The following is a 16,795-nucleotide window of genomic DNA, read 5'->3' as shown; positions in this document are numbered from 1 at the left end:
TTCAAACCGTTTATTTAAGGGGAAACAAACAGCATAAGGAACAGAAGGGAACAGTTCGTTCCATGAGAAGGCCTCCCAGGATTTATACACCTCTTATGCACACTGAGCTTGTCAGTGAGAATCACCTTGGGGGCTTTGATCTAAATATCCACTCCATGGCTCTTCCCTGTTACAGAGCTGGCTGGGTCCCGGCACTGCGTGTTTTGAAAAAGGTGCTGGAGTGATTTTGATGTGTACTTTTGGTTGAGCCGCTGTTTTCTGAAGGATCAAAGGGAAAAGACCAGCAAACATGAGCCTTCTGCACCTGCTTTCGGGTGCCCTGGGATAGGCCATAGAGCGGGTGGGTCTAATCCTAGCTGTTGATCCTGGGTGAGGACTTGGCCTCTCTCTGTCTCATCTGTATAATGAGACAGAGAGACTGATACTAATTACTTATAATTAGTAACAATTACCCCAGAGGACTGTTGAAGATTAAATGTGTGAATACATGTAAAAAGCTTACAACTGTGCCTGCTTTGGAGTAAGGGTTCTATTAGTGTGAAGTTATTAAAACCACACAGGTTTTGTGTGTGACTGGTATTGTTGGGGACAAACAGGAGTTTAGAATCAGTTTGCATCTCAGGCTTTTTGAAAATATGTATTTATTTAATGAACTGGGCATAGAGAAACCAACTTTGTTCTTTTTCTTACTGCCCTTTTAAACTTGCTTTATGGGCTCTGATTTTCTCCTCCCCTGGATGAAATCCTAGTTTTTTGGGTCATTCTTTGATGACACAGAGTCCGGTTCAGTGCAGTGACCTTCCTGAGTTTAGGCCTGCTTCAGGCTTGGAGGCATTAGTGACCAGGCGCTGGTTTTTCCCCTATCCCGCCGTTCCTCCTGTTATTCCAATTCCCCATCTCCAACACAGCCTGGAGAGGGAGCAGTAGGAGAGGCTGCCACCACTGTCTCATGGAGGAGCTCTAACACATTACCTCAGCTCGTGTGGGGAGGGAAGGGACTTCGCTCCTACTGTTCTGCTCTTGGTCTGGAGAGCCAGTGCCAAGATACCCGGGTTTGCATGGAAGGGAGGGCCCAGCGAGGGAAGGACTTGTACTTGGTGGATTGTGGGAGCCCAGCATAGAGCAGCTGCAAGCTGACTACGAATTACTAAGAATACAGAAGATTTTAACAACATGGTTAATGACCTTGAGTGAACAGATGCAGAAAAAAAATACACATACTATTCAAACACGTGTGGAACATTTACAGAAACTAATGACATATGAGGCCAGACAGCAAGGCTTGACAGATGCGAAGGATCAACACGACATAGAACATACCCTGGGAAGGTAGTATTCTAAAATCAGAATTCAAAAAAAGACAGCCAAAATGAAGTCATTCATTTGGAAATTAGAAAATGCACTTTGAAATAATTCATGGGTTAAAGAGGCAGCCATAAAGGATAGTAGAAAATGTTTAGAATTGAACAACAATGAAAATATTGAATATCAGCAATCAGGAAATATATCTAATGTTTACAAATGTATATATCTACAAATGCTTTTATAACTTTTAATACATTGGAAAAGAAAAACAATTGACAATAAGATTAACATCCACTTTAAGAAGTTAGAAAAAGAACAGAAGAAAAACATAAAGAAAGTAGAAAGAAGGAAATTATAAAAAGATGGGAACAGAAACTAATTAGATGGCCATAACAATAGATACAGAAGAGAATAAAAAGATGGTAAGATAATGCCATGAATTACCTTATGCCAATAAATCTGAAAATATGATAAAATGGATACTTTTTAAGAAAACCATGAATGCCAAATTTACTCGGAAAGCAAAAGAAAGGCTAAATAAATTTTTAATCCTAAAACAAGTTGATTCAATAATATATTAATAATGTGTAACATACCACATGATCTGATTGAAGAAGGAAAATAAACACAATCATGTCAACAGATTCAAGAAAAATCATGTGATATAATTCAACACCCACAAGTAGGAAATCTGTACAAAAGATGTAAAAATCTTGTGTCTGAAAGCACTGGACAGCCACAGAGGCAGCAGTGAGTTGCAGGCTGGGATGTGGAAGAGGAGGGAAATACAGGGGGTGGGCCCAGCATGTGGGGCTGCTTTCCCCGCGAGGGCACTTGTAGCTGAAAGTGTGGCTGAGAAGCTGAGCAAAGCTTTTGGCAGACTCGTGGGGCTGCGGTTCAACAATCAGGCTTCAGGCCTGCCCAGGAAAAGAGGTCCTGGTAAATTTCCTAGCCTTTGGGTTAGGACTCTGAAAGGCTCCATGTTAGGAGCGAGGGTCAACCTGAAATAGCCTAACCCTCCCAGGGAAGGAAGCTCAGTTTTAAATCATCCCAATCCTGACTGAATTAAGATTTCTAGTGCTCCTACCCTATCCGTCTGCCAGAATCAAACAGGGATTCTCCGAGGAGGGAGATAACATTATCTAGAGCCTCAAATTATTTCTTTAGTTTTTCCTGTTCAATATCTGGCCCTTGATAAAAAGTAACCTGGCACCTAAAAAGACAAGACCATGTGACCATAAACCAAGAGCAAAAGACACAACAGACCAGACTGCCAGGGAGCCATGTATTGGCACTATCAGACAAGGACTTTAAAAAGATATGCTTAGGCCGGGCGCGGTGGCTCACGCCTGTAATCCTAGCACTCTGGGAGGCCGAGGTGGGCGGATTGCTTGAGCTCAGGAGTTTGAGACCAGCCTGAGCAAGAGCGAGACCCTGTCTCTACTAAAAATGAAAAATGGAAAGAAATTGGCCAAACAACTAAAAATAGAAAAAATTAGCCGGGCATGGTGGCGCATGCCTGTAGTCCCAGCTACTCGGGAGACTGAGGCAGGGGGATCGCTTGAGCTCAGGAGTTTGAGGTTGCTGTGAGCTAGGCTGATGCCACGGCACTCTAGCCAGGGCAACACAGTGAGACTCTGTCTCAATAAAAAAAAAAAAAAATATGCTTACTATGTTGGGGGAATGAAAAGGTAATCGAGAAGTGAGAATTTTAAGAATTAGTGACTTTCTAATGCAATAACAAAACAACACGCATGTCAGGCCTGGAAAGGGATTTGAGGGCGTGGTGGAGACAGAGGTCAGGTTGGAGAAGGGGAGGTGAGGGCAGAGCCAGCGAGTAGGGACCAGCGTGAAGGGGAGGAGAGAAGCAGGGTGCTGGTCAGGGGGCACACGCGTGGAAGGTGAGTGAGTGATTCTGGAGAACACCTTAAAAGTCACAGGCTTGGAGGAGAAAGATTGCGGCCAGCACAGAGGGAGAGAGCAGACATGGGGCAACCCTTTTGATGAGGAAGCAGGAAAGCCTTCAGTCCTTGCCTTTCACCTTGGCACTCCCCTGGAATTTTCTTTCTCTTCCTGAAAACATACCTAGTCTCAGCAGTTCTTCTTGAGCCAGAGAGCTTTCAGCCTAGTCAACTGCATTAGTACAAGAAGAGTCTCAAGAAATCCCCACTCCCAGGGAACACGACTGATTGTGTTTTGTGCTAAACTCAAATGATACACAAGCTTGTCCCCAAATGGACAACATGATACTGCCCCTATCACCCTGCCCAAGGTCAACAGAGCATGCACAAAGGTACTTGCCCTGTGTGTGGTAGTGGGGACGGGGACTTGGTGGTGGCGCTCAAGTCACAGCAACTTGAGCTGAGGGTAAAATAGGGGAAATCCACAAACTCCACTTAAAAGTTCCTACAGATTCTGGCTGGAGACTCCGATGAAGTCAGTGGGTGTAATTTGAGGTCAACTGTGCTCCAAATAGTCTTTCTTTCAAAGATGAATGAAGTGTTGTCTTTTAAAAGCAAGTTTGGGAAGATAACTTCTGCACAGATTATTCTGAACTTGTTCTAAATAAGAATTTGACTTTTTTAGTTGCAAAAAGAATGGCTGAAACACACAGTTACTCAAATTCTCCCTCCTGGCCCGAGGAACAAAACCACCCAGGAGAGGTGGAAAGATAGGGTCAGTCCTTGTAGCTCTCTCCTGGGGACTCCCTTTTGCTCTCAGCCTGAAATGTCACATACTGCCTTCAGGTAAGCAGCATCGAGCATCTCGAACCTGTGCCCAGCTCTGTAAGCCCATCCTCCTTGAGCTCACCCCAACTGACACCCCTGCACGCTGATTCCTCTCCCCTGATGTGGGCCTGGCCACTGTCCCTGCCTCTCACTCGCCTACCTGGACCCGTCTGCGCCTTTTCTGGGAGTCTGGCTTTGGCTGCACCCTCAGGACTCATGGTGCTGAAACAGCGACTGTCCACGCCAATTAGTCACACCCCTCAGCCACAATCACCACTGTGGGGGCTCCTCTAGCCATTCTGCCCTTCCCGTGTCACAGTGGGCAGGGAGGTGACTGCTAAGCATGGCAGGCTGATAAACTATTGGCACTTGTCTGCAAAGATAAGCTTATGGTGGTATATCTTTCTTGATGGTTGTCAAGGGTATGCTCTTGATTGAACATGGGGGCTCGCCGGCTCGGTGCCCTCCTGGAGGCGAATCTCTAGCATGAGCCTTTTCAGCACCACCCCGGGGCCTGCAGGTGCAGTGGGAGCGGCTGTGGTCACGTATAGCTGGAACTGCGACATTGTCTCTGAACCCCGCAGGGTGGGGGATGCCAGAACGGCATGATTATGTGTAGTGCGAGCACAGCGCTTGGCATACAATCTGCGTTCAACAAATGTTGTTGTCTTTCCTCCTCCCTTCTGCCCTAACACAAAATCCCAACAGGTGATTTTCTGGAATGGGGACATGCCGGGCTGACTGGCTGGTTATGACGGCTGCCCTCCGCCTGTTTCCCGGTGAGGGGCAAGTGAGGGTCGCTACCTGCTTGCCTGCTGCTTGAGATTTCTTCAGGGGGGGTTCCTCCTTTACGGGTCCCTGCTTTGGCTTTTTATTCTTCCGTCTCAGCTCATCTTCCTCCTTTTGTCGCTCGAGCTCCTGCTGTAGCTTCTTTTCGTGCATCTCCCTGGCCAGCCTCTCCAGCTCCCTTCAGCAAAGCAGGCAGAGAGGAGAGATGTCAGGGACCTTGAGTTTGAGCCCTTCCTCCGCCCAGGATTGCCAGGTGGAGGGACATCGGGCAGAGCTTTCTTGCATATAAAAAGAAAGAACAAAAGCAAGCTGGGTAAGAAGGATGGAAAGAAGGAAAGAAAGAGAGAAAAATGGCTCCTATTTATCTTGGAGTGATCATTCAGCAAAACTCTGGTTAAACGGAAACTCAACTAGGAGGAATGCTCCGTGGATCTGTATTTCTATCCCACTCTCCTTTCATATGAGAGTGAGAAAAGGCTGAAAATAAACTTGATGTTAGCACTTAAAAACATTTTTTCAGAGATTGTTTTGGTATTAGTGCAGATGAGACCCAGCCCCCACACTGTCATGGCTGATGTTCAGACGATGAGAAGTGGTGTTTGTAACAGAGGTCCCCGTCGTGGCTGGCTCTGGAGCCACGCGCTGGGTCTGAATCTACGCTCCTCTCCTCCTCCCTCTTTCCCTTTCTGCTGTCATTCAGCCGTGCCTGTCCCTGCTGCTGACAGCAGAGAGGGCACGAAAGGCAGGCACCACGCACAAAGGAGTCAGGGAATAGCACTTCTGAAAATGGTTAAGCCATCTACCCTCATCTCCAGGGTCTCTAATTGTTCCCGGTTGCTGTGGCTCTCTGCCCACAGAGGCCAACTCATCATCCATCATGGAGTGTGTGTGGGGGGGATGTGTGTGTGTGCGTGTGTTTGAGTGACACAGACAAGTCACTGCTGCTCTCTGAGGATCGAATTTGCGTTTTCCAAGTCCACCGTGAGATGAATGCCTGAAAAGCAACAGGCTTGGTGAGAAGAAGAGTTTCCTTTGGAATTCCAAAGCCAGGCTCTTCCTCACTCTGGGAGCTAAACATTTCTACAATGGACCGTGTGTGAGAAAGGATGAGGGCATACTGTAGGGGCAGGGAGGACAGTAGAGCTCTTTTGGGGCCAGTGGAGGAGTCTGGAGGCAGCGGGAGAGGCGAGAAGAGGGTTAAATTGTAGGTGAGTACCTTGGCTCTGCCCCTCCAGTGTCTGAAATCCTAGGGAGGGGGTGGGCAACAGAACCACTGTCCCCTTGCCCCCACAATGTCTGAAGGTCTCAGGGCAGAAAGGACATTTGTCCCTCTGCCTACCTGTACCCCTGAGATCACTGAGATGGCAGCCCTAGTCTCCTGGGCTCTATGTGGTGTGGAGGGATCCAGGCATTTCTGTGTGGTTCCCAGTGAGGGGCACAGAAAGTGGCTGAGACTGTTGGCTTGTGAGCATGCCTGGGCTCAGGATGCCATGGGAGAGGCAGCCAGACCTCAGAGGATGGGTGGCAGCACAAAAGGCCAAGATGGGGACCCAGGAAGGAGGAGAAATGGCTGAGGTCTAAGGGGCAACCACCATACCCATGTCAAAAGGGTGGACTCTTGGTCACTGGCTGTGGACACCGAAGCAGAGAGGCACACGAGCCACACCTTGGGTGCACTTGTCAGGGGAGCCTGCGGGGGCCTCAGGACAGCACGGGAGTCAGAAGCCCCTCTCCCAGGGCCAGCCATGACTTTACAGAAGCATCCCCTGGTCCCAAATGCCCCCCAGAGAGAAGGAAGAAGAGTGGAAGAAACCCTGAAAGGTGCAGCACCCAGTGCCCTGGATGGGCAAGATGTGTCTTCCCGCTCTCAGCAGGTCATCTTCCAGGGCCTTCTGCGGCTACTGCTGCCCTCCTGGAAGATGACCCGGCCCCACCGCACCAATCCTGGTTTCCCTACTCGGTTCCTCCCTGGGAAATGGCTCCTGCTCTGGCCAACCCTTGGTCCCAACCTCTTCTTCCTTTCCCGCAGCGCCTGCTGAACCTCTCGGTCAAATATGATTTTCTCCTCCTCTGTCAAGGCGTCATACTCTTCCTCATCCATATTTTGGAGACGCTCCTTCTCTTTCTGCAGAGCTTCCCTGCGTTTGAGTTCTGTGGGGAGCAGAGACGGGCAAGTGAGGAAGAGTCCTTGGGCTGCTCAGCTCTTGGCTGAACAGGCTGAGGAGGGTCCCCTGGGAGAGGTGGCTGGGAGCGGTTGGCTTGCCTAATCCTGGGGGGATCTCCTTCATTTACACAGCCCCGCGCTGGGGCTCCATCTAGGTCTTCTGCAGCATGGCCCCGGAAGGTGCCCTTGCCCTCATCCACGGAACCTGTGACTATGGCACCTTCTACGGCAGACGGATTCTGCAATGCGACTGAACGCAGGATCTGGCTGGGGGAGATTATCTGGATTACCTAGGTGGGCCCAGTCTGATGGCAAGCGTCCTTAGGAGCGAAGCAGGGGAGTCAGTCGGCGAAGGCAATGTGACAGTGGAAGCAGAGGGCGATGTGACAGCGGAAGCAGAGGGCGATGTGACAGCGGAAGCAGAGGCCAGGAGCCAAGGAATGCAGGTGGCCTCTGCATGCTGGAAAAGGCAAGGAAAAGGACTCTCCCCTGCAGCGTCCCAGAAACACAGCCCTGCTAACACCTTGATTTGGGACTTCCGACCCCAGAACTGTAAGACAATAAGTCTGTGCTGTTTTAAGTCACCAAGTTGGTGGTTGCTATGGTCTGAATGTTTGTGTCCCGCCTCCCGATTCGCATGTTGAAACTGAATCCTCAGTGCTGTAGTATGAAGAGGCGGGGCCTTTAGGAGGTGATTAGGTCATTAGGGCAGAGCCCTCATGAATGGGATTAGTGTCCTTATAAAGGAGGCCTGAGGAAGCTTGTTTGCCCTGTTCTCCAGGAGAGGACTCAGTGAGGGCTCACTTTCTATGGCCAGAAGATGGCCCTCAGGAGACACGGAATCTGTCAGCACCTTGATCTTGGACTTCCTCGCCTCCAGAACTATGAGAAGTAAATTTCTATTGTTTATAAGCTACCTAGTCTGTGGTATTTCGTTATAGCAGCCTGAATGGACTAAGACAGTGGTCATTTGTCACAGCAGTGACAGGAAACTAATATACCAGCCATTGACTTTAGCCATTATAAGCAAATGCCACTAAAGTGCTCATGGTGACAGAGCCATTTGCAAACCAAGGGGAATCTCCCTCGACACCCTACGGATTCCAGGTCCAGGCATGGGGCTCGCACTCGGGACAAAGGCACGTGGCTTCCTCATCACACCTCCCTGGTACAGCGTCTCACCATACATCCCTGTAGGTTGGAGCTGTGGACTCAGACACCTGCATTCGAGGTCTTTCTCTGCCACTCATCAAGAGATAATCACAGAAAGGAATAATAATTCCTCACGCTGTTATAGGACCTTTCCAGATGTAGATGATTTAGGAGAGAGGAGCCCATAATTGAACCATGAGAAACTTCAATCCAAAGATAGGTGTGAAAATGAAAAGTGATAATTTCTTTCAAGGTGATCGTTATGGAGAAATGAACTTTCTAGAAAACTAGGAAGCTGGAGGTTTAAACACTGACAAGGGGCCTGGTCATCGTTCCTGGGTTTTCTCTGGATGAGAGTATAAGGAAGCAGACTTTTTAGTCCTGCTCAAGAACCGAGAGAGCCCAGTGTCTATAACCATTTCCTTAATTGGGAAAACATTATGATTTGTGTAGATTGTGCTAGAAGAGAGGCAAGCCCAAGTGAGGAAGGGCAAGAGTATGGCTGGAGCTGAGGCTTCTCGGAGCCAGGGCGGTGCCTTCCAGAGACAGCGTAACTAGCAGCTGTCCCTCAACCCCTCCCCCAGGGGCCGAGATTTGCTGTGGCGGCTTCTGACTACACTGGGAACTTCAGCTAACATTACTCGTTTGTGTGTGTGTGTGTGTGTGTGTGTGTGTGTGTGTGTGTGTGTGTGTACACCTACTTTTCAATCACATCTTTCAGTTATTGAAAATTTTCTCCAGGCCATTGTTGTAATGACAGAAGCAGCCCAGGTTTCAGAGTCACTCAGAGCTAGTTCTACTACTAATTTGCAACAGGATCTTACACAAGACTGTTGCTATCTCTGAACTGCATTTTCCTCATCTGTAAAATGGGGACAATAATCTTCACAGGGTTATGGTGAGGATTGGGTGACCCAAGGTGTACAAAATGTCTGCGATAGTGCCTGCAGCACAGCAGGCTAAGGTGTAGAAGTTGTTTTGGAAAATGTATCAGCACCTCTAGTTTTGCAGGAAATGCACAGTGGGCTCAAAGAAAACCGACAAACGAATCAGTCCCCTGAGTCAGAATGGGCCCTGTGACAGTCGTGATTACAGAGAGGAGGAAGGGGTGCAATGTGATATGAAGGAAGGAAGAATGGCAGCTGTCAGCAGAGCTGGATGCAGCCTTCGTCATATAACCTCTCAACAGGCCGCCTGCGGCCCAGTTCCCTCCCAGGAAAGTAGAAATACGAACTCTTGGCCACTCCACAGGGCAGAGGTGAGGCGCCAATGAAATAGCAAATGTCACAGTTTCATTTGAGCCCAGTGAAAAGCCAAATGCCCTGTTTAAAGAAAAGCCCTGTTGTGGCTTGGGAGGGACAGCCCAGGAAGGAATGGGGCCTTGCCTTCTTGCTCCTTTTTGGCTTTCTCCTGGGCCTTCATGGTGGCATAATCTTGGGCCATGTTGAGGACATATATGTGCTCCCGGCTGCCAAAGGCCTTCAGCAGGCAGAGGAGGGCGGCAGTCGTGCTCCGAGCAAACAGTGTTTCGAGGCCATCGAACACCACTCCTTGGTAGCAGTCACTCAGCTGAAAGCAGAGAGAGCAAAGACAGTTACCATGGCCACGAGATCATTCGCTCTCTAAGGAGAAAGCTGTTTGTTTAGCTGGCGCTTTTACTGGGGTTGCAGTGGGTTCTGCAGACCTACTGCGCCCCGATGAAAACACCATTACACTGTCCCTCTGCTTGCTAAATTCAAGGTGCTGTGATAATATTCCTCTACTTTGGGAAACCTCAAAATATAACCTAATTTTGTTATATTTAAACTGATAAGAACAGATACTACACTTGATCTTAGCCAAAAGGCCAAGAAGCAATAATTTTGTTATATTTAAATGTGCAATTAATATTGCGGCCTGGTTTGAAAAACCAAAGCAAACACACAACTCCAGGATCTGGTGAGCAATTTAGCTCTGTCTGTAACCCGTGAACAGCAAACAGGCTTAAGTGATACCCTCTCAAATCCTGATGATCTCTCTTTTCTTTAACTGCAGAACATTTGGGGGGCAGGGCAGGGAGGACATGAAACAGTGTTATTATTTTTCTGACTTTAGAAGCAGTATGTCATTGGAAAATAATTCAGAAATGCATAAAGAAGACTAAAAATCTGTAATCCTGCTACCCAAAGATAACCATAGTTAACATGTACTTTAAGAGTATGTGATACACATTTATAACTATATATATATAAATGTTATTGTACTTTACCTACTATTTCCTAATCTACTTTTTTTTCACTTAATAATATATTAAAAATTTTTTTTTTTTTTTTAGAGACAGGGTCTCGCCCATCGCTCAGGCTGGAGTGTAGCTGCAGCCTCGAACGCCAGGCTCAGAGGATCCTCCTGCCTCAGTCTCTTGAGTAGCCAGGATTACAGGCACGTGCTACCATACCTGAGTAGTTTTTAAATTCGTTTGAGACAGGGTCTTGCTATGTTGCCCAGGCTGATCTAGAACTCCTGGCCTTAAGTGATCCTCTTGCCTCAGCCTCCCAAAGTACTGGGATTACAGGTGTGAGCCATGGTGTCTGGCCTGAAAACATATTTTTACAGCAATTAAGACAGCTCCAAATTCTAACTTTAATGTCTCCACATTATAATTTTTAACATACCACTCTGTATTTTTTTATTTTTTTATTTTTTTGTTTTTGTGTAGTCTTCTATTCTCTGGTCCTTTAAGGAGGTGAGTGGCTTCAGGCTATAGACTAGGCCAGGATCAGGGACTGACAAAAGCTGTCAAAAACACAAGTAAATGACTATTGGGGGTGAAGAAACCCATCTCTCCTCTTCAAGACCCTGGGTTCTGAGCTGCTGTGGGTGGCCAATGGCCCAGAACCTCTCACAGAATGGGGACAGTGTGACAGAATGGGGACAGTGTGTGAGTGCCGTCCTGCAACAACGAGCCGGTGGGCGTGGACGCACCTGCATCCGCTCTGCCAGGATCTGCACGAGAAGTTCATCAGGCAGCACGCAGCTCATGAGCCCGGTCTCCCCTCCGATACTGGCACTGACACTGAGCCGGCGCTGGGTGGGCCCCATGGGGAGGGGGCTGGAGGAAATCTGCCGAGGGGGAGAAGGATCAGGGCTCAGAATCCAGCTGTCTCTCAACAGCTCCTATACCTACCAGCCATGTGACCCGGGATAACCATACAATCTCTCTTGGGCCTCCTTTCCTCATCTTTTAGGTGGGGATTGCACTGTATAATGGAAGAAGGAAGGTACTTTGTGTATGTACTGAACTACACACAGCTTCTCATTCATTCAACAAACATTCATTGAGCATCTACGTGCACCAGGCACCCCTCAGGTACTAAGGATGTACACCAACAAACAAGGCTGACAACAGCGCAGCCCCTCAGGCCCTTACCTTCTAACAGGGGAGAGAGAAAAGGCTTTCCTATACCAATCAGTGGTATAATTTTGATAGCGATGACTGCCAGGGAGGAAATAACCAGGTAAGGGAATAAAGAACAATGATTGGGCGGGCAGTGGCTCTGTAGAGGATGATCACGTTACCTGGGTAACGTGAAAGAATGAGACGAGACCTTGGGAGAAGAGCTTCTCTGAGAGGACAGCAAGCTCCCCCCGCACAAGTGTGCCTGGGATATTTGGAGAGTGCACAGGAGCCCATTGTGGCTGGAACTGAGTGAGCAATGGATGGGCAGGACGGTTGGGCTGAAAGTCTAAGACACAGTCAGGGCCAGAAAACGCAGGGCCTTGTAGGCCATGGTAAGGAATTTGTATGTTATTCCAAATATTAAGGGAAGTTGTTAGTGTGTTTCGGGCACACAAATGATATGATTTGTAGTTTTAAAAGACCACTGTTCCTGCTATATGAGGTGACGAGAGTGGAAGCAGGAAGACTAGTTGGAAGGACATCTCTGTGGTCAAGGCAAGAGAGGTTGCCACAGGGATGAGGGTGGTGGTAGGGCGCAGTGGCTGATGCCGGATACATTTCGGAAGTAGGGCCAGTAGGACGTGGGATGGAATGTACAGAAAGAGGCATCAAAAGTGATCCCTTGAGTTTTGACCTGAGCAACTTGGAAAATGCCGCAATTATTTACTAAGAAAGGAAAGACTGAGGGGAGAACGCTTTTTTTTATGGGGGGAAGCAAGAATCACTTTTTGGGTATATAAATTTTGAGATGCCTCTAAGCCATTCAAAAGAGATATTGGGAATGAATTTGGATATAGGAATCTGTGCTTGGGAAGAACTAGGGCTGGAGTTAGAAATGCGAGGGTCATAAGTATGTCGAAAACATTTAAGTTTTGAAGTATTTAAGCAATGCAACTGGGTGAGATCACCTAGGAAGAAAATGTAGATAATAAAAAGAAGACAGTAGTATAAGACTTCGTTCTGGGGTTCTCCAACCACAGGAATTTGGAGAAGATGGAGAAACTGGAAAAGGAGAGGAAGGAGTTGCTAATGAGGTGGAATGGAAAGCAGAAGGGGGTGGCATCTGAAAGCCACATGAAGAAAGCATTTCCAGGAAGAGGGCGTGATAAGCTGCCAAAAGGTTGTGTGGATGAGGACAGAAAACTGACCACTGGGTTTGGCAAGATGAAGGTGGCCGATGACCTTGAGAAGAGCAGCCAGCTTAGAGGTGAGGACAAAGGCCCCATGCAATTGGTGGAAGAGAGGATGGGGAGGGGGTGAGGATGAGGAGGCAGTCACGACAGCAATTCTTTGGGGGAACAGTAGTGAAGTGGAGCCAAGAGAGGAGCTAATAGCTGGAGGGGGCAGTGGGTCACGGGAAAGTGTTTTTAACATAATACAGCATGTACAGATGCCCACGGGAAGGATGCAGCTGATGGGGGAAAATGGGGCACAAGGGACAATTGTAGGAATTTAGCCCTTGAGTAAGAAAAAGGGTGGGGGCTAGTGCCCACGTGGGGTGGGCTCAGCCCTGGGTGAGGGCAGGGGCAGCACTCAGTGCTGGCTGGCTGGGAGATCTGGTGGTGGGAGGATGAGGTGGTTGTGTCCTGACACTGCTGCTTCTTCCATGAGATCAGAAGAGAGAGAATGCGGAAGAGAAAAGTGTCTTAGAGGTCAGGAGAGTGATGAGAGCAATTAAACCATCATCTTGCCTAGATGGCAGGCAAACTTACTGGGGCCGACCAAAGGGTCTGCTTGAGATTTGTGGTCTTAAATTTAAATTAAGACCATTCAGGAGAGATGAGTATCTTCCCCAGCTATGTCCAGCTGCTCTGTATGGGGCAGGTGGGGAATTGGGTTTACCAGGGCTGAAGCTCTGCCTGGAGAGTATAAACAAGGGGAGGGCGCAAGAAGGGAATGAGGGGGTAGGCAGCAGTGAGGATGTGGATTGTAAGTTTTGATGGGGCCGATCACTTGCCTGAGTAAGTCATCTGGAAAGTTAGAAGACGGTTGTCAGAAAGCAGGATGTGTGAAAGAGAGATTGTGGAATTCATGAGTAATGATGAACAATGTCTAGGACATGGTCATAGCAGTGAGTAGTTAAGGAGGCCATGGATTGAGAAATAAAAGTGTTGAATTAAATATTATTTAAAGGGTCAGGATTTCTAACTGGTGCTTTCTTGGAAAAAGGTGATTTATAAGTAAATGACCTTATTTTACAGGCCATATCTTCCTTATATAACTATCACATGTTTTTTCCCATTTGCAACATAACTAAATTTTCAGCCGTTGGAGAATTCGTACATTATGAGCGCTTCAACAAGACCAAACATCTGTCTGGGTAACACTTTGACAGGGCTACTGTGTTGTCCAGACCACTTGGGTCCTGTCCCACTGGGGCAGGTAGCCATACACGGGGGTCTGTGAGCTCTCATGTCTACTGGGATCTTTAAGTAGATCCCTATTTATTGAAAGGAGTTTGGAGTCAGAATTGGGATATTCTGCTGCATTTGAAGAATTCTAAAAAACCTTCCTTTCTGTCCAAATGGACAGAACAAAACCAAAGGAAATGACTCCCCATAACACCCTATTTGGTAAAAAATATATGAGTTTTAGTTCATCCATAAACATCTATGTAAAGAGTAGCATGTTAGATCCTGAAAAAAAGGGTTAAAAGGATGGTACTCCGAAAGAAAATGAGTCATTGGTTTCCGTTTTCAAGCTGTTAGAAGAATGTAAGACTGAAGCGGAGATCAGAGACAACATGTGGCATGAATTCAGCCCCGGTAGATGCTCCATCTAACCTGCAGTTCTCTTCTCCTCTGAAGACTTTGACCTCTGTACCATCCACTTGCCCCATCTAACATGTGGGCCTCCTCTCCCACAAGGGTCTAAATATTCCACCTACCTGCCCCATCCAATTCACAGGTCTCCTTTCCTGTGAAGAACTATGGCTCCAGTCCACCCATCTGCCCCATCCAATGCACCGGCCTCCTCTCCTTCAAGGACCTTCACCTCTGCTCCATCCACCTCTGCCACTGCCCCTACAGCACTCTTCCTGTTTCTCCCATTCTACTATGTCCTCTTTTTAATTCCTTCTCTACCTAGGGTGGGCTTCCCATACTGATGCCATCCTCAACTCCCTTGCCCCTAGTTCTGGGCACATCCCCTCCCCTTCAGAGACAACAACTTCTCTCTTCACCTCTGAATGAGAGCTGCCAGGGGCCACTTCGAGAAATCTTAGTTTTCAGGTTTCCAGTCTTAGTTGGGCCATCATCATTCTCAACTATTTTGTCTTTGTCCATCACCAATTTCTGGTTCTATTCATCACAGTGGAGACATCAGTGCTTTGCCACTCTCCTCAAGCATGCTCTGCAACCCCAACCTCCTTATTGCTCCCACAAAAGACCATGCCTCCTGCACATATCATAGAGCCAGGGAACAAGGTCTTCTTCAATCTCCATTCTCCACCCTGCTTCTCCCACCCTTAGCTGTATCTGTTTTTACCTTGACTGAAGGAAGCTGTCTCCCTTCTCCTTTGACTGTCCTTGACCCTGCCCTGCCTACCTCTTTCCAGAATCTCAGTCACTGTTGGGTGGCTCATCACCTTCTACTCCTCCAGGAGCACCATTCTTTATCGACCTGCTTGTGCTTCTACCTCCTTTCTAAGAATAGACTCTCTTGATGCTGGGGTTTTCCCTCTTACTACTACTCTTTTTTTCCCTTCTCCTTCAAACATCTTAAAAGCCTGCACTGACTAGATTCCACTTTTCCACCTACAACTCATTACTCACCTTTCCCCACTGTCTCTGGCTTCAGCATCTGCTAGTCTGCTGGGATTTCTAAATCCCTTCACATGCTGCTCAAACTCTGTGACTTCCAACTTTCCCAGACTCCCCGGGCAGCCCTCCCACAACTTATATCAACGATTCCATCCTTAACATTCCTTAAGTATTAGGTTGAGCTATATAGGAAATTGCTGCTACGGAGTTACAAAATGGTTGAATTTCGGCAATTTTCTACGGCTCAATCTAATTCCTTTTACACATCTCTTTTGTTACTAATTTCATTTTGTTGCAAATATTTGCAAGTGTGGTTATCTCCTTCATCAGACTCTCAGTGCAGCTTGAGTGCAGGAATTTTGCCTTCTTTATCTTCACTTTGAAAGCACCCAACCCAGTGCCTGTAACACAAAAGGAGCTTGCTGAGCGCCGGCTGAGTGAACACTCCTGTCAGGAGTGGTGCAGGGACAGTGCTCAGGCCCACCTGGCAAGGACACCTGTAGGAATGAAGGGCACTGGCCTGGCTGCAGGATGCTGAGAAGGAGGAAGGATCCCAACCCTCCTGCTGGAGAGCCCTGATTTGTACCTGTGGCGTTTCAGACTGGTGCTGGTGATGCTGCTTCTGTGACCCAGAGCTGTGGCTGTCCGCTTTGCTTTTGGTGATCAACATGCTCCCACGAATGCTCTTTCCAGATTTACTGTCTGGGGCCACCAGAGACATTTCCGAGGTTAACTTGCCCAAGATCTCAGTGCTCAGTCGTACTGATCCTATGACATTTTGGCCTCCAGAAGCCTCCTGGGCTACAAGAAGAGGGTGAGTTTTTACTAAAAGTCACCTAAGGATGATAAAAAAATGACAGTGGGGATGGCACACTGCAGCCCCGTGGGATTCTCTTCAGGAACACAAAGCCATCTCCCTCCGCAGCTGACTGCGTGGGGTTGGGGAAGAGGCTCTGCCCCCCAGGACTGGGTGAAGGGTCAGTGGAGGGTGTGGCCTGGAGTCTTGGGCTCATCAATGCTCATCTTGCCAGGAGATCCCAGGCTAGTCTGTGCCCACTTCCTCTTCTAGCCCAGAGGGTAACACTTTTTGAAGCTGAGGGTATACCATAGCCCTGCCATGGAAACCTATCACTTGACCTTTTGTGGTTTTGGGCATTGGTGGGGCCAACGAGTAGCTTGGGTAGGGCATTCTCTGCCCCCTAAGCAGAGCCACCCAAATGAACAAATCAGCCAAGTGATAACAGTGCACCTGTCGGCAAACACGGCTTCAAGGTTGATTTCTTCTTATCATCCCAACCTCCCTTTCCAATCAGATCCTCACCCTAAGAACTTCCACCTACAAGTTCCCTTTAAAAGGGTTTCTATAGACAGAATAATGGCCAAAAAACATATGAAAAAATGCTCAACATCTCTAATCATCAGGGAAATGCAAATCAAAACCACAATGAGATATCACTTA

General features: G+C 47.9%; 1 protein-coding gene across 1 annotated transcript in view; it reads right to left on the bottom strand.

The window, feature by feature from the left end:
* Window positions 1-16,795, bottom strand: part of HYDIN (HYDIN, axonemal central pair apparatus protein) — a 299,281-nt gene that overhangs the window by 85,821 nt on the left and 196,665 nt on the right. The window contains exons 37-41 of the mRNA XM_012641507.1: window positions 15,923-16,137; window positions 11,101-11,238; window positions 9,525-9,708; window positions 6,833-6,974; window positions 4,839-5,001 (exon numbers count right to left, since the gene is read on the bottom strand). Of these exons, the coding sequence (XP_012496961.1) occupies window positions 4,839-5,001; window positions 6,833-6,974; window positions 9,525-9,708; window positions 11,101-11,238; window positions 15,923-16,137 (842 nt within the window). The remainder of the gene's footprint in view (window positions 1-4,838; window positions 5,002-6,832; window positions 6,975-9,524; window positions 9,709-11,100; window positions 11,239-15,922; window positions 16,138-16,795) is intronic.

This window comes from Propithecus coquereli, unplaced genomic scaffold, assembly GCF_000956105.1.
Source record: "Propithecus coquereli isolate 6110/MARCELLA unplaced genomic scaffold, Pcoq_1.0 Scaffold165, whole genome shotgun sequence".
In the NCBI taxonomy this organism is placed as follows: Eukaryota; Metazoa; Chordata; class Mammalia; order Primates; family Indriidae; genus Propithecus; species Propithecus coquereli.
This window is presented reverse-complemented; position numbering and strand designations above follow the sequence as displayed.